Below are 24,141 nucleotides of genomic sequence, written 5' to 3'. Positions count from 1 at the left end.
CTTCAAAATGGTACATGCTCTTTGGTTCAAATTTTTTTAATTAAAAATTTTAGACTTAAAAATGCCCAAAATCTGACAACTAAATGAGGGTACGCACTACCTATGTGCTGGTTTCAATTTACTCAGGCAGCACACAGTAGGTGTACTACTTCATTTCTTTATTCACACATGCATGTAACAACTGCCACTGTCTTACTCATTGACAGCACACCTGTAAATGGGCGGTGGAGGTGCAGATACTAGGAATTTGACTTTGGCTGCAGACAACAGAGAAACATTTCTGCAGGGTCAACAGCCAGCCTGTAATATCAGGACCTGAATGGTGTTAAAGCAACATAGAGGATTGGTGCAAAATGAAATCAACAATTTTGTTGCTGCAGGCACTGACCTGTATGACGAATTGCAATGCACCTGAAAGTTGAGGGAGTGGAATCCCATTTGATTGATAAAAATTCCAAGCTGGTGATAGGATGCATGTTACTCAATATATATGCAGTGTACACCTTGGGCTTATGGGAATTTGCCCATTTCTGCAAAGCTCACTGCTCTCTCATACTGCTTTGTTCAGTCTATACTTGCTCCTCTGGTGCATAGGGATTCAACTATTATCTTAATACTTTGCTGTACTGTGGGCTGTGAGATGTTGCTGATGTCACCTGGTACAGCTTAAAGGAGTCAAAACTATTTGAGGAAAATAATGAGCTTGACAGCCATCAGCAGTGCTGCCCCTGACAGGTGAGAGATGACTGTTCTGGTTACAGCTGGCAACATATCCTGATGGCAGCCCGCTTTGTGATGCAAGAAACATTAGCAACTTTACTGTTGAGGAAGTTTAAGGTCAAGGAGTGTTGCCTAAATACACTGGATGGAAATGGCCTCCTTTATTGTTCTCCTTCATCCACTTCTGGTAGGTGCTTCTGCTCTCTTTCAATGAAGAATTCTTCCCTTTGAAGAATTCCAATATGCATGCATAATGCCAGTAAATCCACTTGTTCCAAAATGGCAGGTAATGGACTTCTGGCTGGAATGTGCATGCACTTCCAGCGCACAAAGCTAGGGCCTCCGTAGACTGATTACTACCTGAAAAGGGGCATTGTGTGGCCATATTTCTAAAACGTATGAATAAAATGGCATATATTGCAACATCGTGGTATACTATTGACTGACATTACTCATAACATGGCATAGCAAAATGTTTTCTGGTTTTTTAAGTCATATACAACTTTCCTGAAAATTCCAGCCATGGAATTTTCATTTTAGAGCATCCTTTTGACTTTAGTACAAACACTGCTTAACAGTATGTTGACTGGGGGGGCGCGTTGGAAAGTAGGTCTGCTGAGGAGCAGTGGAGGATCTTTAAGGAGATCTTTCTTGGTGCTCAGCAGAAATTTATTCCGATGGTTAAAAAGGACCGTAGGAGGAGAGGTAATAAGCCGTGGATAACGAAGGAGGTGAAGGAAAGTGTTAAATTAAAAGCGGAGGCGTTTAGAGTAGCTAAGTGTAGTGGGCGAGAAGAGGATTGGGAGAGGTTTAAATGTCAACAAAGATTGACAAAGAAGTTGCTAAAGAAGGGTAGGAGAAACTATGAAGCTGGGTTAGCGCTTAATATAAAAAAGGATAGCAAGAGTTTTTATAAATATTTAAAAAGGAAGAGGCTGGCTAGGGTGAACGTTGGACCCTTAGAGGATGAGAGGGGGGACTTAGTGGTAGGGGATGGGGAAATGGCTGATGTCTTGAATAACTTTTTTGTTTCGGTCTTCACGGAGGAGGACATGAATAATTTGCCGGGTGTTAGCGATGGAAAGGTGGTAGGACTGGAGGGTCTCAATGACATTATTGTTACTAGAGAGGCGGTGCTCGACAGACTGGAGGGACTGATTGTGGACAAGTCCCCAGGACCGGATGGAATGCATCCGAGGGTTCTGAAAGAAATGGTGGAGGTGATAGTGGATGCCTTGGTGGTTATTTTCCAAACGTCGCTGGATTCTGGGGAAGTGCCAGAAGATTGGAAAACGGCTAATGTTACGCCGTTGTTTAAGAAGGGTGGCAGGCAAAAGGCAGGGAATTATAGGCCGGTTAGTTTAGCGTCTGTTGTAGGTAAAATGTTAGAATCCGTCATCGAGGAGGAAATAGCGAGGCATCTTGAGGGGAATTGCTTGATAGAGCAGACGCAGCACGGTTTCATTAAGGGGAAGTCGTGTCTGACAAATTTATTGGAGTTCTATGAGGATGTGTCTAGGGCGGTGGATAGAGGAGAGCCGGTGGATGTGGTCTTTCTTGATTTTCAGAAGGCGTTTGACAAGGTACCTCACAAGAGGTTATTGCAGAAGGTAAGGGGGCATGGAGTTGGGGGTAGGGTGTTAGCGTGGATAGAGGATTGGTTGTCAAATAGGAGGCAGAGAGTGGGGGTTAATGGGTGCTATTCGGATTGGCGGTTGGTGACCAGTGGAGTGCCCCAGGGGTCGGTGCTGGGGCCTCAGCTATTTACCATTTATATAGATGATCTGGAGGAGGGAACCGAGTGCATGGTGTCGAAATTTGCTGATGACACCAAAATTGGGGGAACGGCAAATTGCGCAGAGGGTGTGGAGAGTCTGCAGAAGGATCTAGATAGGCTGGGCGAATGGGCCAGGAAATGGCAAATGGAATTTAATACTGGCAAGTGCAAGGTGGTCCACTTTGGTAGGAATAATGGTAGGAAGGACTATTACTTACGTGGTGAAAAACTGCAGCAGGCGACGGTGCAGAGGGACCTTGGGGTCCTTGTGCATGAGTCGCAAAAACCCAGCCTGCAGGTGCAGCAGGTGGTCAGGAAGGCTAATGGGATGCTGGCCTTCATAGCGAGGGGGATTGAATATAAAAGTAGGGAGGTCTTGCTGCAGCTGTATAGGGCATTGGTGAGGCCGCAGCTGGAATACTGTGTGCAGTTTTGGTCGCCGCACTTACGCAAGGATATTTTGCCTTGGAGGGAGTGCAGAGGCGGTTTACTAGGCTGATACCGGAGTTGAGCTACGAGGAGAGGCTGAATAAACTAGGCTTGTACTCGTTAGAGTTTAGAAGAATGAGGGGAGATCTCATTGAGACGTATAAGATGATGAATGGGATGGATAGGACAGAGGTGGAGAGACTCTTCCCGCTCAGAAAGGACAGTAGGACTAGGGGGTGCAGCCTCAAGATAAAGGGGGGGGCGGTTTAGAATGGAGTTGAGGAGGAACTTCTTCACTCAAAGGGTGGAGAATCTCTGGAATTCTCTGCCCGTTGAAGTGGTGGAGGCTGCCTTGCTAAATATTTTTAAGATGCGGGTTGATGGGTTTTTGATAAGCTAGGGGATTAAGGGTTATGGGGAGAGGGCGAGAATGTGGAACTGAGCCATGACAGATCAGCCATGATTTTATTGAATAGCAGGGCAGGCTCAAAGGGCTAGATGGCCTACTCCTGCTCCTATTTCTTATGTTCTTATGTTCTTACTATTCAAATCTTAACCATGTTCAAATCAAAATGTTCAAGGGCAGCACAGTAGCACAGTGGTTAGCACTACTGCTTCACAGCTCCAGGGACCTGGGTTCAGTTCCCAGCTCGGGTCACTGTCTGCATGGAGTTTGCACATTCTCCTCGTGTCTGCATGGGTTTCCTCTGGGTGCTCCGGTTTCCTCCCACAATCCAAAGATGTGCGGGTTAGGTTGATTGGCCATGCTAAAAATTGCCCCTTAGTGTCTGAGATGCTTAGGTTAGAGGGATTAGGGGGTAAAATATGTAGGGATACGGGGGGGGGGGGGGGGTAGGGCCTGGGTAGGATTGTGGTTGGTGCAGACTCGATGGGCCGAAGGGCCTCTTTCTGCACTGTAGGGTTCTATGACTTCTTTCTTCAAATCTTAATTTTGTTGTCTGTCTGAAAGACTTTTTCCAGTATTCTTGGATTTAATGAGGATTCAGCTTAGAATTCACACTTAGAATGATGTGACTTCTTGGCAAACAGATGGTCCTTAAAGTACAGGTCCTTTTCAGGGGAGTTTCAAACATTCTAGTTCCTAAATTTACAAAATTTACAAGAATATGAATCCAGAAAATAAGATTACAAGCCAGAAAGCTTGTTCTGCATTATATCGAAACACAAATACTTAGCTTAAGATAAGGATAAATTTGTTCTCATCAGGTTGCACTTGGCTGTAAGATGACAGCAAGCTGTGGTTAAGGGTTAGTTATAAAGTGTACCAATAATGGAAAATGGTGATTTTGTAGCACTCCACTATGTTATGCCCTGTTATGACTTGTTATACCTCTTTTATTCAATATTTTATCACCAATTTAACAATAATAAATCAAATTACATTACCTTGATCCTGTACCACACAGTTGGTGGTAACAAGTGGAGGAACTTGGCCTTTGGTGTTTGTCACAAAAAGTTGTCCTGCTCTTCGAATTTTATCTTCTTCTATGACCTGGGTCTAAAAGAAATAATATGCTCACTAATGTACATTTTCAAATAAAAGTAACAATACTCCTAATGTAGCACATATCAGGCATGCTAATGTTTTGCCGCCTTTTCTAATTCAAAACCTGATAATGTAGTTACAATGAACTTATCTGGGAATTATCTTACATCGAGGGGAAGACAATACAGTGTTTTCCAATTAATTGGCAAAAAACATGATTTTATCAATATTCTAAAGTAACAATTTAAATGTTCCTCTTCAAATTACTGAAACAGACATCACTCCTCTGCCACACAGAAAAAAAATCAGGGTAGAGAGAGAGTTGGGCAACAGAGGGGCACAGCAGGGGAGGCACTGAAGGCAAAAAGAAATGGAGATGCAGAGAGAGAGAAGTAAAATAGGCTATGTAGAAGAGAGAGAGAGAGAGAGAGTATAGATAAGGACAGACGGAGAGCTGAAGAGAGGAAGTGAGATATGTAAGGAAAAAACAGGCAGTTAAAGAAGCCTAAGAGATATCACAGAGAGATGGCAAGAGAAAGAAAGACTAAACTTTGAGAAGACAACAACTAAATGAGAAATCATTGGACAGAGTGCAATATTAGAGGGGACAGTGAAGCAAGACAGACCTCAAAAAATAGCCAAAAAGGACATATACAACCGAAGAGATGCAGAGAGTTCCATAAAAAAAGGGAGAGGAAGAAAAGAAACTAAATTTTAAGTTTTGAAACAGAAAAACAGAATTGTTAATGTAGAAAGGAGCCATTTGACCCAATTTGTCTGCACCTGCTCTCCGAATGACACAAAGTGAATTGTTCATTCTCTCGCCTTCTCATAGTGCTGCAAATTCTAATTGAATTTTGAATGCTGCAATTAAACCTGCCTTCACCACACTCTCAGGCAGTGCTGTGATGTTCCAGTCTCCATGCTGAACACTGGAGGCAGCCCGTGGTCTTCTTCAGCTAAGACCCAAATTGCGTGTGCCACATGGTCCAGATCCTTCCTAGACCAGTATGTTTCCAGCTGGCATCGTGGAAAATCAGATATGGAGGGAAGATTCTGGTGCACCCTTCATTTACGTCCAATTAGCTGAACACCAGCCTCAATCAGGATTCCCAATCCATCATGAGACGATCCCACTTCAATTTCAAGCCAGGGTGAAACCAATTTTTGGCTTGGTTTGGTTTGCCTTCTCATCAAATCCACCACCCACCCCTCTCCCAATGATCCCACTGGTGAGGACATAAGAGAATTCCATGCACTATCAGTCTTTCACCAAAGTTAAACTGATGGTCTGTAGTCGTTCGGCTTATCTCTATACTGTTATTTGAACACTTGAAACATTTGCAGTTCTCCAGTCGTCTGGCACCACCTAAGTGTAGGAAAGTCACAAGAATTATGACCAGTTCCTGCACAATTTCCACTCTCATTTTTCTCCATATCCTTGGATGTATCTCATCCAGTCCTGATGCTTCATCAACTTTAACTACAAACAGCCTATCCAAAACCACCTCCTAATCAATTTTAAATCCTTATTTTGTCAAAATTACTGCCTCTTTCACCATAACCTGGGCAAAATCTTCATCCTTGGTAAGGGTTATTCATTTAATATCTATTGAACTATTCACTTAATATCTCAGCTAAGACCCAAGCCTCCATGCGTAAATTCCATTTTTGGTCCCTAATTGGTCTCCTTTTACTACCCTTTTACTAAAAGTCGCCATTGTCCCAGATGACCATAAAAGGGACAGCTGACTAGTGGCGATTTAACCTGAGGTTCACCATACCTCAGGCTAGGAACAAGGTTGAGAAAATGAGCCTTCATGAATAACCTCAGCTGGTACGGGAATTGAACCCAAACTGTTGGTGTCACTCTGCATCACAAACCAGCCATCTAGCCAATGACCCAAACTTTCACTCCTTATAATGCTTATAGGATTCCCTTTTATGTTAGATGCCAGTCTCTTTCCATACTCTCTCTTTGTTTCTCTCACCTGCACATCAAGGGACAGAAAGAGAAAGAGTAATCAATGAAGAAAGACATGAGCAACATCTCAGGACATAATGTGGATGAATTTCCTTAGAGCTTTCGTTACCCTATTGTCATAACTTTGAAGGGTCTATGGCAAAATCTGGTTTATACCCATGACCGGGGCGGGGCGGGGCGGGGGGGGGGGGGGGGGGGGGTTGGTTGGTTCTGCTATACTTTAACTGAAGTCACAGTCACAGGATATGAAAAGCTGTAAGGAAATTCACTCTCAAATGAAGAAAAACACAAAGCTTAAGGGCCCAATTTTACCATCAAGTTGTGCCCATTCTCGGGCGTGAAAATTTGGTAAAGTCAGGCATGAGGTGAATAGCACGATCTGCGCCCGACTCAGTGCCCCTTTACAAATCGCTGAAAACGGCCGCTGTCTGGACTGTGCCTGAAAGGGGTGCAACGTCAATTTAAATGCATTTACGTGCATTTAAATTTAATTAATGGGCTGCATAACCAAACTTACCAGCATTTTTCCCTTTACCACCCTGTTCGCCCGTCCAGATTCAGCATGAAACAGACCTGGTCCGGCGGCTCTCTGACGCGGAATGATTGTGGTGGTGGTGGTGGAAATAGAGGCAGGTCAGATAGCTCTCTGGTTGAGGGAAGGGAGGTGGGTCAGATGACTCTCTGGTAGAGGGAAGGGAAGGAGGGGGAAATCTGCCACCACTCTGCGTGCAATCAGTTTTCATAGAGTGGGAGTGGGGCAATGTATGTGGAGGCGGGGTCAGGGGGGGTGGGGAGGCTTTATCCAGAACGGGAGCAATGTGGCAGGGGAACGTTTTCTATTTTTTTTACTGCATGTGCACAGTTGGAGGCTCTGATTTAAGCTGCAGTATTTCGGGTATGATAAGCCCACAGGCTTTTACAGCGCTGATTTTTTCAGGCAGAGTGCGTATGGGGATGCCTGAGAATGGGTCTAAAAGTTGGATCTGAAACACTGCCAGTTTCAGCACTTTGGGCCCGATTTTACCATTTTGATTCTAAGTATCAGAACACTCAGTGTGAGCAGGTTCACAAGAGGTCTACTCGTATCTATCAAATGATAAAGACGTATAAGATGATGAATGGGATGGATAGGATAGAGGTGGAAAGACTCTTCCCGCTCAAAAAAGATAGTAGGACTAGGGGGCACAGCCTCAAGATAAAGGGGGGGCGGTTCAGAACGGAGTTGAGGAGGAACTTCTTCACTCAAAGGGTGGTGAATCTCTGGAATTCTCTGCCCGTTGAAGTGGTGGAGGCTGCCTCGCTAAATATTTTTAAGAAGCGGGTTGATGGGTTTTTGATAAGAGAGGGGATTAAGGGTTATGGGGAGAGGGCGGGAAAGTGGAACTGAGCCACGACAGATCAGCCATGATCTTATTGAATGGCGGGGCAGGCTCGAAGGGCCAGATGGCCTACTCCTGCTCCTATTTCTTATGTTCTTATGTTCTTATGACACTGATTTACACTAATTGGTTAAGTCAGATTTTGTTTTCATTATCTGGCGTTCCAGCATTTTTAACCTCTGTTTTGGAAGTAAATTTTGTGCTGCCATCTGTTTTTAACTAGGGCCAGCATGGATTGGGAATAAGTCAAATACCATTTTTATTGCATTGTATTCTGATTATTTGAGCTGTTAACCATATATTGGGAATCAAATTCTTCCATTCCACCCTCTCATTCTCCCCACCTGATTAGTGAAAGGTTGACAGGAGCCCCAAAGAGATTTGTCAATAGGGTTTCTGCCAATCTTCCATTAGCTTTACAGCAGCCCAATTGCTATTAAATTCGCAATGAAATTCCCAGTGACGAAACAGAGTTATGTTTTCTATTCTGTCAGCCAATCTGAATATATCCTACAAAGGCCTCTTGGAGTTACATGACACTGGGCAACATGGAACAACCTCTCTAAAGTTGTGGCAGAAATAGGAGATATTTTGTGATCAGCAAAGTCCACCAAAAAATACCAAGTCCTGTGTACCATTTTAGACAGATATCAACCCCGCCCTTAAAATAAACACATTGAACATTTGATACACATACTCTGTGGATTGGAAAATTAATTATGTTAAGGCCAGCAGACAAACATGCAATGAGCTGTCATTTATTAGGAGAGACATGCATTTATTTTGATTCATAAATGTAATCTATTTTCACATGCATCATCCCAAAAATAAACACAGCCCCAAGTATCAATTAAACTGTATTCTAATGGATACAATCAGTAAGAGCGCACTCCTGATAGATGCTCACTGGGTAGAACTGGCAGTCAGATATGGCAGATAATAACAAGGATTTTTTTTGAATAGTAATGCACCTGGGAGGGCAGTCTCAAGGTTTTTACCCTCAAACCATTTCACCCTATTATAGACACAAGTCCCAATGTTTCTGAAACATTGATACTTCTGAAATAAGTTCTGAAGGATAGAATATAAAATTTGTGTATGTTTACAGCCCTAAAGCCAATCTCTAAAAACATTTTCAAAACTGCAACAAATGCAGAGTTTGGATTAAAGCTTCAACTTTCATACTCATGATATATGATATTAAAGCAATTGCTTGAGTTTTGCCATATACAGTCAGCTATGCTTTATCCATCATGCAAGTGTACATTAATAATGGAGGGAAAATTCCATATAAGTACTCTGGCCAAAGTAATGAATCTTATCATATTGTGATATATCAGGGGAGCACAAAGAGTTAAAAGACTTACAGCAGGCTCAACTTGTGAGGTGCTGCTTGACAGAGTACAGAAACTGCATTCTGAAATGTTTTATTAGTTAAGAATGCAAATGGGAATTGGTTGTACTTAAAGGGGGAAAAAAAGCCGATTAACATTTTACAGTATTTCAAGACAGTTATCAAATATGTAGACTAAATTTTGCAACATGTGAATAATTTTGTGTCTGCACCAATTAAGCTTTCTGATCAGTCACTGAGTGTGTTCATTGTAATTCAAGGCACTTCCAATAGTATACGGCTTGTAACAAATACAGTGAAAGAGTTCAATTTTGAACTTGCCACAATTTTCGGCTATTTTATGATTATATTCCTGAGCAAACACCAGGACCAATTGATAAATACTTTTCAAGTGACCTATTACCACCCATCAAATTGGTGCTAGAACATTCTTCTCTGGAATTTCTACTGAGGCTTCTCTAATCTCCCAACGTAACTTTAATGGAAGATCAGTAGAAACTCCAAGAGTGATTGTAAACAATTGTTTATATTGGCCCAGATCTTCTGGTCAGTGTCAGAGATGGTATGCTATTGTGTGAATTGTTTGACACAGAGCTATCAACTCCAGTGCAAACCTTCCCTCACTGACAGTGCTAAACCTCCAGTCCCCAACAGCGTTCACATCCGCAAACCCTGACAATGCTCAGCACCCTGACTACATTTACCCCATGCATCCCCAAGAATGTTCAACTTCCTCTCACAAGACACAAAGCTCAATCTCACCCCCATCCCACCTTGAGATCACCTTTGGTGGGGCCAGAAGATTACATTAGAGGGAAGAACTGGAAAATCCCCGCTCAGGGAATCCAGAAGGCGAGAAGGAGTTAGGCACAGTCCAGGGTTCAGGGGGGTGCTGCACAGGAGTTGAACATTGCCGTGATGGTGGCTGACCATTGTTGTGGGGAGGTGCACACTGTCAGGGGAGAGGGGAAGGTGAACATTGTCAGGGTGGGCTGAACAATACCCTGGGTGGCAAAGTGGGGGAGAACAAACAATACAATTCAACTTGTGGGACTGAGACGTCCGAAGGAAGTTACGGGTTCTGAGGCCAATGTGAAATTCAGTTCAAACAGGAGTCAATTCCGATGGGAGAGTTTCTTTCTGGTTTGACTGCATCATCCTATTAATGGAGGATCACACAACACAAAAGGCAAACAGTTAGTTTCACCTGTTACCTCCAGTTTTTGAATCACCTTACTTGCCCTTCCAGTATAATCTGAGACATATTGGGCATTTTTCAGGGTTGAAAGAGTCTTAGGCCATTCATGAGTTTGCGTGATACACAGCGAGCAGTGATCTGATCGGGTAGCGATTATACTACAGGATGGCTTTGATACGTAGCATATATGTATTTCCAAAAGGCATTTGACAAGTTGTCAAGATTGTCCTATAAGGAGAGGTCGAGTGGAATAAGTCTACACTTTGTGTAGTTTGGAAGAATGCAAGTTGAAACATTGAAACCTAAGATTCTGAGAGGGCTTAATAGGGTAGATGTTGCAAGGTTGTTTCCCCTGGCTAGATATTCTAAACAGAGGGACATTGCCTCACGATAATGGCCTTATCATTTAAGACTGAGGTAAGGGGGAATTTCTTCACTCAAATCGTTGTGAATTTTCAGAGGGTTCAAAATGCTCAGTCCCTGCACATATTCAAAGCTATGATGGATAGGTTTTTGGACTCCAAGTAAATTATAGGACACAGGGATCAAGTGGAAAAATAAATAGAGTAGAGGTTAAGAATAGCCATGATTATATTTAATGGCAGAACAGACTCTAGGGGCCATATGGCCTACTCCTGTTCCTATTTCTTACATTACATTCAATTAATTGTTGGATAACAGTAGAATTATGGCAACATCCAGGATGGCATGCATTCATAATGCAGAATGCTGTGCCCAGCACCATTCGTAAGATACAGTGAAAATCTTTCCCTTTGATCAAACATTCAGTCATGGTCATTAATACCTTCACTGATACCCTTGAGTGGTATTCCCATTCTACCCCATGACTTAGATAGATCAGCAGAAACCCCAAAGAAATAATCTTAATGTCCATTTACATGATTGTTTTAGAACTTTAGCATCCTTTCATTCATAATAAAACAGAAAATTGCAGGATTTCTCAGATATTTCAGCAGCTTGCAATTCGTGAAATCTTGTTACTCAACTGCAATTCCAATAAGTCTTGACTCGGTTGGTCCATGAAGAAGGTGGGTGTATCAACTGTATTTTGCCTTAATGGTGAACTGGGTCCTGCACATAAATCCACCCTATAGTGAGCATTGCAGCTCTCTCTCTTCCCTCTCCAGGAATATCAGACTCTGATTCTACAATATGATTTCCTGTTCAGTAGTCCAGGAAATTTGGAGTCATGCTTGGAGCCATCCAATTGGTCCTTGGTCTTCCCAGTGGAGAGAAGGCTACGTTGGGAGTAGTCCTGATGAAAGAGTTTACTTTTCAGGTTGATGACCTATTTCTCCCTCTACAGGCAATGCCAGGTTTGCACTTAGTGTTTCATTACTATTCCCTCAGTCTGATCACAGTGAAAATAGTGGACAGAATTTTCCAACAAATCTCACAGCGGAGTGAGATTTGGAATGTTTCTCTGCTGTGGAGGTTGGCAGGAAAACATGCCAAATTTTCCAACCCTGACCCCACAAATTAGGCAACCAGGTGTTTTGTGCCTTATTCAATGGCAGGGAAGATCTCATGGTGCATAGCATGCCATCCAATCCACTGCCATATTGAAAAGGTGCCTAAAATCACTGATCCAATATTAAAGATAGAAGATGAACTTTCTGAAATGTTCCGAAGCTGGAAGAAGGAGCCCCTCCAGGATACTGAATCTGAAAGATCCACCAGTAGATGCTCTCCTTCCTTCCGCACTCCCACCCCTCCCCGCCACACACTGCTGTCGTGTTAGAGTCCACAGTTGCCACTGATCTCCATTCTGAACTCTAGAGGCAGCCTCGGGCAGTGTTCAGGCAAGTCCTGATGTCTGCATGCCACATTGTTCAAAATATGTTTCACAATGGCGTGTTTTCCTGCTGGCACTGTGAAGAATCAGGTGCAGGTGATCAGACCTTCACCTGCATCCCAGGAGCATGTTCGTTTCACACTGGCCTCCAGCGGGTTTCCCAACTTGGCATGGCATGCACTGATAGAAATCTCACAATCCCTCCTGCCAAATTCTCTGGCTTCTCCATCCCCCCAGGTCAAAATCAGGTTAGGGATGTACCTGATTTTGAAATTAATACAAAGTAGAAAGAGGGCCAGATTCTGTGGCCTTCCCACAGCGTGTTTCTCAGTGGCGGGAGACATCGCAACATTGGCCATTGACAGGATCTTCTGTTCCCACTGCTATTATTGGCATTTCCCATTGAATTCACCCCATGCAGCCTGGAAATCCTGTCAGCAGGACTGGAAGCTCTTCCTAGCATGAACAGCTGGAAGATCTTGCCCAGAGTTTTAGTCTAAGCTGTGCTACTCCTGATGTGACGGTTTCTGATATCAGTCCCTCATCTTGCCAGATGCACAGGAAGATTCAAGAGTGCCTTTTTGGAAATGCTAGAAATTTGATAGTACAATAATTAAGATATAAAAATAATTACTTCCAAAACTCCTTTGATCCTCAGAAGAACACGGTTTTGTGAAGGGTAGGTCGTGCCTCACAAACCTTATCGAGTTTTTTTGAAAAGGTGACCAAAGGGGCGGATAAGGGTAAGACAGTTGACATGGTGTATATGGATTTTAGTAAAGCGTTTGATAAGGTTCCCCATGGTAGGCTACTGCAGAAAACGCAGATGCATGGGATTGAAGGTGATTTAGCAGTTTGGATCAGGAATTGGCTAGCTGATAGAAGACAGAGGGTGGTGATTGATGGGAAATATTCAACCTGGAGTTCAGTTACAAGCGGTGTACCTCAGGGATCTGTTTTGGGGCCACTGCTGTTTGTCATTTTTATAAATGACCTAGATGAGGGTGTAGAAGGATGGGTTAGTAAATTTGCTGACGACACCAAAGTCGGTGGAGTTGTAGACAGTGAGGATGGATGTTACAGTTTGCGTAGGGACATAGATAAGCTGCAGAGCTGGGTCGAGAGGTGGCAAATAGAGTTTAATGCGGAAAAGTGTGAGGTGATCCACTTTGGTAAGAGTAACAGGAGTACAGAATATAGGGCTAATGGAAGGACTCTTAGTAGTGTTGACAAGCAGAGAGATCTCAGTGTACGTGTGCATAGATCCCTGAAAGTTGGCACCCAGGTTGATAAGGTTGTTAAGAAGGCGTACGGTGTGTTAGCTTTTATTGGTAGAGGGATTGAATTTCGGAGCCGTGAGGTCACGTTGCAACTGTACAAAACTCTGGTGTGGCCGCACTTGGAGTATTGCGTACAGTTCTGGTCGCCACATTATAAGAAGAATGTGGAGGCATTGGAAAGGGTGCAGAGGAGGTTTATCAGGATGTTGCCTAGTATGGTGGGAAGGTCTTATGAGGAAAGGCTGAGGGACTAGAGGTTATTTTCATTAGAGAGAAGAAGGTTACAAGGTGACCTAATTGAGGCATACAGATGATCAGAGGGTTAGATAGGGTGGACAGTGAGAGCCTTTTTCCTCGGATGGTGATGGCTAACACGAGGGGACATAGCTTTAAATTAAGGGGTGGTAGTTATAGGACGGATGTCAGAGGTAGGTTCTTTACTCAGAGGGTAGTAAGGGCGTGGAATGCCCTGCCTGCAGCAGTTGTGGACTCACCAACTTTAAGGGCGTTCAAATGGTCAGTGGATAGGCATATGGATAACATGGGAATAGGTTAGGTTAACGGGTCATTAGATTGGTTCCACTGGTCGGCGCAACATCAAGGGCCTTAGGGCCTGTACTGCGCTGTAATGTTCTATGTTCTATAGTGTCATCTCATACAACTTGCCACAAATTAAATCTGCATGGTATTCAATTTAATAAGTGGATTAAGAGACAATGGATACATGAAGGCAACTATCTTCAATTATGAATATCACACTTGCAATAAAAAGGTATACACATATTCACACCCCTTACACACCCTATATTTTGAGTCCTTCCTCTTGAGGGCTCTGACCCAATCAATCACTCGATATGCCTGAAAAGAATGGACTGATAAAAAGTAACTCTCAACTCTATCCAGTTCCAAGGCCATCAATATTAGTTGACAAAATAAAGCATTACTGTTTTGTTTTAGGCTTTTAAGTTGGACAGAATTCAGATTCTGTGATTCATGTCTGATCTGAATGCCAGGTTTTCCCCTTTCTTAGCTAACTCTCTAAGGAACAGTATAAGACATGCACTGCAGAGAAAATTATTCTATGCACTGGACTGCAAATCCTTTGGAAGAATTACATCTAAAAGTGAGGCAGTTATCACAGATGTGAGATTTTGCTACTGGATGTGAATTTGTTGGGATCCAGCAATATATTCCTACCAAACATGGCAAATATTCAGCATAGCCTCTACAGGGAGCCACTGACTGACGACAGTTATGGAAACATCATCATACAAATCCATAGGAAATTCCTGAAATGTTAACCCTTCTGGCACTGAATGTAGACAGGCAGGTGAACAAGGCTGAAAAAGTTCAATACACAACCAGCAATGAATCTTCCCCAATTTGGTAACTTCCAATTTGTATTCAAGGTAACAAAGGCATAGGATTGTGAATGAAATAAAATCGTGGGACTGTGCATGAAATGATTTGTTGAAACATTGATAGTTGATGTCTGCTAAATAACTGGAAAGCCCCAAAGTGAGGAAATGTGAAGTTTGAAATGAGAATACCTAATATTTTTCATAATGAAATGAATTATTGGAATAGAAACAACTACATAAGTACTTTCTTCTGTGATAAAAGTAGATGTTTCCCTACGTTACTCTTCCTATTTGAATGTTCCTCTACGTCCAAATAGAACACAGGACTAGTTAAGAATGGCACAAAAAGAAGAATTAAATTATACAGGCTTATAAATGCAGTCCAAACAACTAAAAAAGAGAAAACAATAATTTATCAAGTCTATTGTGCACTGTACTTTACTTACTGGGCTAGGGATAGAGTCAGGATCAAGTTTCTTCTGTTGAGGTCCAGCAAGCTGTGCACCAGTTGCAGGGGCCCCTGGATAAGCACCAGGATAATTTGGTTGAAGCCCTCTTTGCTGCCCTCCATACATACCTCCTGGAAAGAAGAATCACAAAGACTGGAAATAACAGCTTATAGAATTAAATCATTTTTGTTTGCATCGATCAGAAAAACAGTAGCATTTATTTTAAACAATCCAATAATAGTTGACAGTTTAGCAAAAACAGACTCCACTTCTAACTCAAAAAATGTTTAAATATATTCTGTTCTATAATAACTACAGATATGTACACAATTGTTTTATTTTGGTTAATAATGGAATGTACCTTGCTTGGAAATTAAATTAAGAGCAGCAATTAGCCTACTGGTGTTCTAGGTATTACTGATACTAATGCACATCGGTGTGAAAGGATTACTGATTGGACTCGACATAAGCTGGAACTGACACTCCGGTAGGAAAGAACCCATTAGTGTGTTTTCTCAATACAGTCATAATAGTCTAGTTGTGTTTGGCAATATAGCCTGCAGAACCAGTTTGGGTCTCTAGTGTGTGTGGAAGTTGTCCACATATAGATATATCTTGAGAAAAGGGGAGCCATCCCTCCCTGGTCCATCAAATACTTTTAAGTTCCTTCAAGTTGGATAATAAAGAGTAGTTGTACACACTGACTGTTGTGGCGTCCTGGGCACAAGTATCAATGGTTGCACTTTGTCAATTACAAAACACATATCACACAGTTATAATCAACCTTTAAAAAAAAACAATGCAACAGAAATTTAAAATCACTGACTTGTATACCTAATTGTAACTTCCTCTATTGGCCAGTTCCATTAGTGAATCCATGGGGGTGAATTTCTGTAGTGCTTTTCCTAATGTTAATCTCAACCTCACATACATAAAAGGAAAGGTGCAAGTTGATTTGGCAATTGAACTTAAGTAGCTGAATCAATGCAGTGAACTTTAGGAAACACTACCTGGAATCCCTGTGGGAGCTTTTTTCTGCTATTGTAGTTTTGGATGAGCATCTGCAGAAACCTCAGAGTAACAACATAAAAATATATGACATGATTTCTCCATGGTTTCTGGGTTATCCACAGGGGTTATGGCAGCAGACAGGAAAAAACCCTGTAGAAACTCTGGGTGTTTGTTTTAAAATGAAATACATCAGCTCTCTAAATGTTATAAATATATGTTATGTAAGAATACTTTCCCTTGAACCCAACAAGTTCCAGAACCACATAAGCAATCACCAAGGCTTCTCCCAACCCTCTGCAATCATCAGGGCTTCTCCTGAACTCTCTTCAATCACTAGCTATTCGCATCCTTTCACCTGCTTTTTAAACTAAAATAGGACAGGTTCTTGTCCATTGTCTGGGACTTTTTCTTTGGGACCGCTCCCAACAATTACCAGCAATGTCAGCTCACCACCTGATCACATGGCTTAGGCCTTTGTGCCATTTTCCATCTCTGTACTGGGCTTGTCCTTGGCCCAAAGAACTTACAGTGCTGAATTGCATTTGAGTAGCCCTCTCCTGATCTGCAGCTGCATGGAAAGTCCAAGGTTTGTGAGGACTTGAATTTTCCAACCCCTGCTCTTGCCCTAAAAGTAAGCTGACTTCTATAAGAGAGTTGACTTATCAACCACTTATCAGCACCCTTTTCTCCTATAGTACAGATTGATGGGGTTGTTTGAAATTTGGCATGTGCGTGTTTGCCCAGGTATGTACAAGATGAAAAGCTTTGGCAAAATGTCTCTCTCTTCAGCAATATTAAAGTTCTGTACCCACCAAGCAACTGTCAGTGAGAAATATTAAAATCCTCAGGATAGTTTAGCCCTACACGAGGTGAGAACAAATCTTGCTGCAGTAGCCTTTTTCCTAGATTGGCCAACACCATTAAAATCAGAATAACTGCCCAATTATTTCAATAATTATTTGTGGGACCTAACTGTACATTTTTGCCTGCAATGACTGCTTTCAAAAGTAATTATTTGGACATGAAACGCTGAGAGATACTTAATGGGACATACATGTAAGTTTTTCTTTCAGTATAATTTAGCAATTTTCTAATAATACAGTCTGCATTCCACATGTCACAGTAGCCAACCACAGCACCAGATTTGTTGGATTAAAATGTGCACTTATTCTTTTCAGAATTGATCTTGTCTAATTTTGATTGCTCATGATTATAGTAGTATCTGAATGCCTTTTAATTTGCATTACATATGATCCTTAAAAAGACAGCTGTACCATTTCAGCTGAATTCAAGACAGCAGAACTTTCAGACCACAATTAACGTAATGCAAAAAGAAAATACTTACCCTGCTGTGGTAAATACCCAGTCGTTGGAGGCTGGCTTTGAACTTGTTGATAGCCAACGTTGCCTTGATTAGGTCCAGCAAGCCCAACGTGCATGCCCATACGGGGAGGAGGTGGCATTCCAGGGGGCACTGCAGCTGCTGGGGCAGCAGGTGCAACAGGCAGACTGTGGCATGTAGGAGATGAAAGAGGAGGTAAAAGTTGTTGTGGTTGAGATCCTTGGAATGAAGGCCGGAGTGGTGGGCCAGATAGCGATGGAGTGTTTTGTGGGTGTGCTTGAGAAGAACCTAATTGCAACAAAAAAAGGAAAGCAGCCTGTAGCATTATAAAATGTATAACATTTCTAGAAGACTAAACATGAAATTAGAAAACTGATGTGTGCTAAACACCACATGATAAATATTCTGCATGTGCTCAGTGACATAACTAAACAGCAGCTAACAAACTGCACCGACCTTAACATAGACTGATAAAAGTAAAACATTTTTATTTAATTAGTCAAAATAATAATCTTCGAAATCATCATTGAGATTGCTCTATGACCTGTCTTAAATGAGTAATTTGCAAATGAATGAAAGTGATATATATTTAATGATAATTGCCAAGGCATCTGTAGTACTGGCATTCCTATCAGACCTAGAGCAAATTAAGGGAAAAGTGCAGCATATTGCAAGGCTCAGGTGACAAAAGTGTAACACATTTATAATGAGCATGCAAAGTAGGCATTGAGGCACAGCCAACATCTACAGATCTTAAAAAGCCAATTAACAATTACACAGTAGAGCCTCAAGAAAATGAAATCTGTCAAATATTGTAAAAATAAAGTTTTTATTCAGTCATCCCTCAAAATAATCTTGGTTCAGGAAGACCAGTGAGAAGCATAACAAGCTGTCAGAATTACAAGGACAGTAGACCTAACAAGACTTTGACAAGGTCCCCCATGGCAAACAAGTGCAAAAGATTAAATCTCATGCACTCAGGGGTCAACTAGCTACATGGATTCAGAACTGGCTTGGCCATAGAAGACAGAGGGTAGCGGTGGAAGGGCGTTTTTCTGAATAGAGGTCTGTAACTAGTGATGTTCCACAGGAATCAGTGCTGGGACCTCTGCCGTTTGTAATATGTATAAATAACTTGGAAGAAAATGTAGCTGGTCTGATCAGCAAGTTGCGGATGATACTAAGATTCGCAGAGTTGCGGATAGTGATGAAGACTGACAGAGACTATTTCAGGATATAGATAGGCTGGAAAATAGGGCAGAGAAATGGCAGGTGGAATTTAATTTGGACAAATTGATGCATTTTGGGAGATTCAATTCGGGTGGAGCTATAAAATAAATGGCAGAACTATCAGCAGCATAGACACACAGTGAGATCTGGGAGTACAGGTCCATAGATCTTTAAAAGTGGCAGCATAGGTGGAAAAGGTGATGAAGAAAGCACAGGTATGCTTGCCTTCATTGGATGCAGCATTGAGTATAAAAGTTGGTAAATTATGTTACAGTTATATAAAACATTGGCTAGGCCACATTTGGAAAACTGCCTCCAATTCTGGTTACCACACTTCCAGAAGGATGTGGAGGCTTTGGAGTAACTACAGAAAAAGGTTTACCAGGATGTTGTCTGATATGGAGGGTATTAGCAATGAGGGGAGATTGAATAAACTGGGATGTTCTCCCTGGAAAGACAATGAGAGGCAATCTGACAGAAGTTTGTAAAATTATGAAGGATATAGAGTAAACAATTTGAAGCTTTTTCCCAAGGCAGAAATGACAATTACAAGGAGGCACAAGTTTAAAATAAGGGGGAAAATGTTCAGGAGAGATGTGTGGGTGAAGTTTTGTTTTAACACGGAAGATGGTGGGGGCCTGGGATGTACTGCCAAGTGAGGTGGTTGAGGTAGATATGTTTGCAACATTTAAGACTTATCTGGATAGACACATGAGCAGACAGGGAATACAGGAATATAAGAGGTTGGTTTAGAAAGGACAACATGATCAGCACAGGCTTGGAGGGCCAAAGAGCCTGTTTCTGTGCTGTACTGTTCTTTGATTTTCCATTGTTTCACCATGGGACTCTCAAGATTTGAGAGAGCAGACCAAGGTGGAAGGCCAGACTGATATGGAGGTTAACTTTATATGAGAGTTAATCCTTCAATATAATTAAATAGGAGTTAAATGTAGATGAATGCTGGAAAATCTTCCTGATATTCATTAAAGTCATTTGAATAATTTGCAATGGAGTTCCCTGAATAAAAGAGAACAGGTAAATGACCACTTGTCTTTAAAGCCTAATCACCTTCACGTAAAGAGATCTGAGCTGTACACAGTGCGCCAAGTATGATCACATAAAGTTCCTATACAACTGCATTACGACCTGAACTACTCTCGTAGACTCCAAGCCTTTGTAACAAAACGCTAGTATACCTTTTGCTATTTTTAATTGCTTGATGTATCTGAATGTCAACATTGTGGTCCACATGCAAGGACATCCAAGTCTCTCTCAACATCAACCTTTTCCAGTTTCCTCCCTGTCACTATTCAATGAGTGATGGCAGCTTACCGACATTATTCTAATGCAGTCAAACCCTGGAAGATGGTCAGATTTTACACAAATTCTATCAAGGCAGATAGATGATCCACTTCCTGTCTGATGGAATGAGATCAATCACTCAAAGGGGTCCAACAATACTATTTGTAATTAGACTGGAGGGACCTAAAATGTTGTAGAATTAACATGTTCCTCTGAAATTCTCTTCTCCAGCAATGTAATGTGGCGTTAACCTGCTACTTCAAATTGTGGGGAGGTAATTTCAGAACAATACATTAAACTCTCATACACTAATGTCTCATAGCGTATGTTCATAACCAAGATCTTTCTGGGTAAAATCACAAACATTTTTACAAAATAAATAAATGAAATAAATATTGAATCAATTTTCCATGAATCCATAATTTTGCAAGTTTTAAATTAGAAAACATCAGCCCCATGTTTCAATACCAATTTTGTTGAATTTCCTTGCATATTTCTCTGAAATAAGCTGCTCTGCCAGTACCTGTGGGAAGAGGAATCTTGAATCCAATATTATTCTTCTATCAAAGGAGGAAAGTTTGTTTTCATTTCAGATCTCCAGCACCTGCAGCATTTTGCCCACAGCTTCTCTGAAGTTCTATTTTCAGCAACTTTATTCATTTGTATGTTAGCAGGGGAATTTCAATGTAAAATATGTTTAAATTGCATGAATTCCAGAGGAGTAAATTATCTGTTTCACGCTCAAAGCCAAAACAAAGATGAGTGATCAAATAGATTCTGAGCTGTTGATATGGCGTTAACAAAATGTTCAACATGTTTTACTAAGAGCTCAAACATCCCAGGATCACCACAGGAGTCTTAAGACGAGTTTGCCTTTGATTTTTTTTAAAGCAGCAAGACATAATTAAATTCATCAAAGCATTCATGTCCCTCGGGAAATCTTACATTTCACATGGATGTGAGGTTACATGCAGTTTAAAAATGTCAATTTCTTCAAGCTCCACTCTAATGCCCTTTTGGTCTCATGGTTCAAAAGAATGAAGAAATTGTAAGATGAGAGCCACAACAAGGACAACCACAGAAAAACCAACTAGAACCTGAAACCTTTTGGAACATATGAGGAAGTTTCCTCTCTCTCTCCCCCCCGCACCCACCACCCCCCCATCCCCTCCCCTTATTTGCCTAATTATTCAACTGGAATAACTTTCTTCACTAAAAACACTTACCATGGTCACCTATTTGCATCGCATCAAGCTGACTGGTGACTTGCTGTGTAAATAAAGGTGGTGCAGTATTCCGGTAATTCGCCTGTGAATTGGAACCATGGGATTGAAGGGGAGATGCCTGACCACTGCATGGAGAAGGAGCTGCATAGCTGGAAGTAAACAAATAAAGAAACAAATAATCAGATAATAACTACTAAGGCATCTCCAACTTTTATTTTTTGACATGTGTACAATTTTCAATAAATTGGAATGCACTGCAACAACAAGTCCTGTATTCTGCAAGACATAATGTAGTTTAGGGCAAGGAGGGAGTGGGTGGAGGTGGGGGCAGAGAGATGGAATTGAATGTAATTGATTGTGTCATAAAGCTTCTACAAATGTGTCTAATCAGTGATGAAAACCCAAGTGTACATGCAGTTCATTGGTACACATGAAAGCCGGTGGTGCAAATTTAAAAGTAATGCAGCAGGCTGAGGTCACCCTCTTACAACATATGCTGCATTTATTCCATTTTATAAAACCAAAGCAACAACTGTCTGCAAGTGTAAAATGGAATTTTGCATATATTGCATTGCGTTTTGCGGCAAATACCTTGGCACCTGGTTTCCAGGATTATATACTCCATTCTGGAGGTTAGTTTGGCCAAACTGGCTTGGGGTAGGTGGTGGATGACCATGAGGTGGTTTTAAAAGCCCTGAAAAGAAAATAAATATATTAACCGTAAGCTTAGATTTAGATAATTAAACCCTTTTGACAACACTTGCAACGTACAGAAATAAATGCATGTTAAAAGTCTACAATATAAAATATATCCCCACAAATATGAAAAATTGGAAAGGTTCTGTGTTCATATGTTTTTCCAGTTCTACAGTACAATCTGCTCATGACGTTTCAAATTCATTACTGAATTGCAAAGAATTGAAGGATCTAAAAGTTGAATTAGGTAACTTAGTTTCAGAGTATGTGCTAACATTTGACGTAAAAAAAATTAACAGTTCTGGTCAAATTACATTGATTTTCTGACATAATTTCAATGCATTGGGACCCATCCCATTCTACTGAAGTAGTTCTTATGAAGTGTTCTCATATGAACATTTGGCTTGAGAATGTAAACTCAAAAAGATTATCTCAGCAGGAGTTTCTGTTTTAATAACAGGAGAGAACTGTTGACTTTGCTTGACTGATATATTTAAGCTGTATCTTTTTTGTCAATGTTTCAATCTTTATTTGTACAAGACTAAGAATTTTGAAGTGTTTGAAGCTTCTGTTATTGATTCTTTAATGTTATTTGGATAATACTTGTAAAGAATTATGGAAACAACATATTTTGTTCTAAAGAAGATTCACGAACGGGTGATTTCCTTGAACAGTTCCATACATGCTGGGCATGGAAGGGACAGTCTGAAGAGCATGTGATATGACTTGGCACCAAATTGGAATGGAGATTCCCAAATCCAGACTACAGCTTATAACTTCTCTGAGAAACTAGGAACTACATGTCACCTAAAAAACTGGCCCAAATACACAAAAGTGGAGAGCTGAGGTGCAATGTCTACCTCTGCAAGGAGTGATCAAGATCACTTTCCCACACTAGCTAAAACTGAAGGTGCAGGAAACGAAGACAGAAATCCTAGAAACAGATCCTACTTGCTATTTTTACCTGGCTCCCGAGTCAACCCAATGCAAAAATCCAGGCCTTGGTGCATAATCTAGATGGCCAAATATGATGTACTTTAGATAAAGCCCTAAATAAATAATAAATTCTAAAATGCTAATTCTACTACCCTAGGACTCATTGTTTAGGTCTTCTTCCTCGGGGGAAAACAAGTTTAGCTTTCGCATGAGACATAATACTAAATGGCAATAACATGTATGGAGATCTTTATTAGATTCTGGAAATAGTCAGGGCAAAAGCTAAGTTCTAAAGACAGCAAAAACCTTTAATATTAATGAACTAAAATTGCAGATTCTGAATTTCCTTTTGATAAGCTGAAGCAAACGGTAAAGATGAAACTGGTGGCATTTTTGGTAGGAGTTTCTTACCTCTTTCAATTATCTAACAGAGGAGGTGGAAGGATTGCCGAATTCCTCCTATTCGACTTTCTCAAACCAACAAAACATGTGCAGAACTCCTGCTTATCTAGATCCCTTCCAAAATTCTGGTTTCCCTCTCCTGCACCTCCCCCACCCAACCTTTCAGACTTAAATCTTCCTCACACCATGTGTATTAATTACATTGTTATAACTTGTCTCTTCGATGCTATGGTGTCAGGAGTGGTGGTGGAGGAAGGAATCATTTAAAGTTTATTTTCAAGATTTCTCCATATGCATTACCTGTTTGAGCTGCAGAATACGGTTGACCTGCTCCACCATAGTGGGCATAATGAGGCTGTGAAGTTGTTGAACCAAAGCCAGCTGAATATCCTCCCATTCCAGGTTTAGCTTGAGAATAGCTTGCAACATATCCTTGTTGACTCATTTTTGATTAGAATATGTTCATTCCTCAGATAACCGAGATCCTTGAGAAACTTAGTTGGGAGGGTAGGCAGAAAAGTACAAAATTATATTCACAGATTAAAGGTCCTATCACTTTTGCTTTCACAGATGCAGAATTACAATGCCCTTGGCCTATGAATGATGTAAATTACAACTGGCTCCATTCACTTCAATACCTTTCCTTACATAAACAGCTTGGTGACAGTTTTCAAACTGGATTGTGGTGGCCTACAAAATTAAACCTGATTCTTCCTTTGCCATGTTTGGGTTAGTAAAATGC

General features: G+C 41.2%; 1 protein-coding gene across 1 annotated transcript in view; it reads right to left on the bottom strand.

Moving 5' to 3' along the window:
• Positions 1–23,888, bottom strand: part of sec24d (SEC24 homolog D, COPII coat complex component) — a 145,458-nt gene extending 121,570 nt beyond the window's left edge. Inside the window, exons 1-6 of the mRNA XM_080191398.1 lie at positions 23,700–23,888; positions 21,957–22,059; positions 21,366–21,514; positions 17,611–17,895; positions 15,252–15,385; positions 4,334–4,445 (exon numbers count right to left, since the gene is read on the bottom strand). Coding sequence (XP_080047524.1) covers positions 4,334–4,445; positions 15,252–15,385; positions 17,611–17,895; positions 21,366–21,514; positions 21,957–22,059; positions 23,700–23,844 — 928 coding nt within the window. The 5' untranslated portion in view covers positions 23,845–23,888. The remainder of the gene's footprint in view (positions 1–4,333; positions 4,446–15,251; positions 15,386–17,610; positions 17,896–21,365; positions 21,515–21,956; positions 22,060–23,699) is intronic.
• Positions 23,889–24,141: the final 253 nt, after the last annotated feature.

Source organism: Carcharhinus amblyrhynchos, chromosome 1 (assembly GCF_965287045.1).
Source record: "Carcharhinus amblyrhynchos chromosome 1, sCarAmb.v2.hapA, whole genome shotgun sequence".
Classification (NCBI taxonomy): Eukaryota; Metazoa; Chordata; class Chondrichthyes; order Carcharhiniformes; family Carcharhinidae; genus Carcharhinus; species Carcharhinus amblyrhynchos.
The sequence above is the reverse complement of the archived record's forward strand: the minus strand, read 5'-3'. Positions and strand labels throughout refer to the sequence as shown.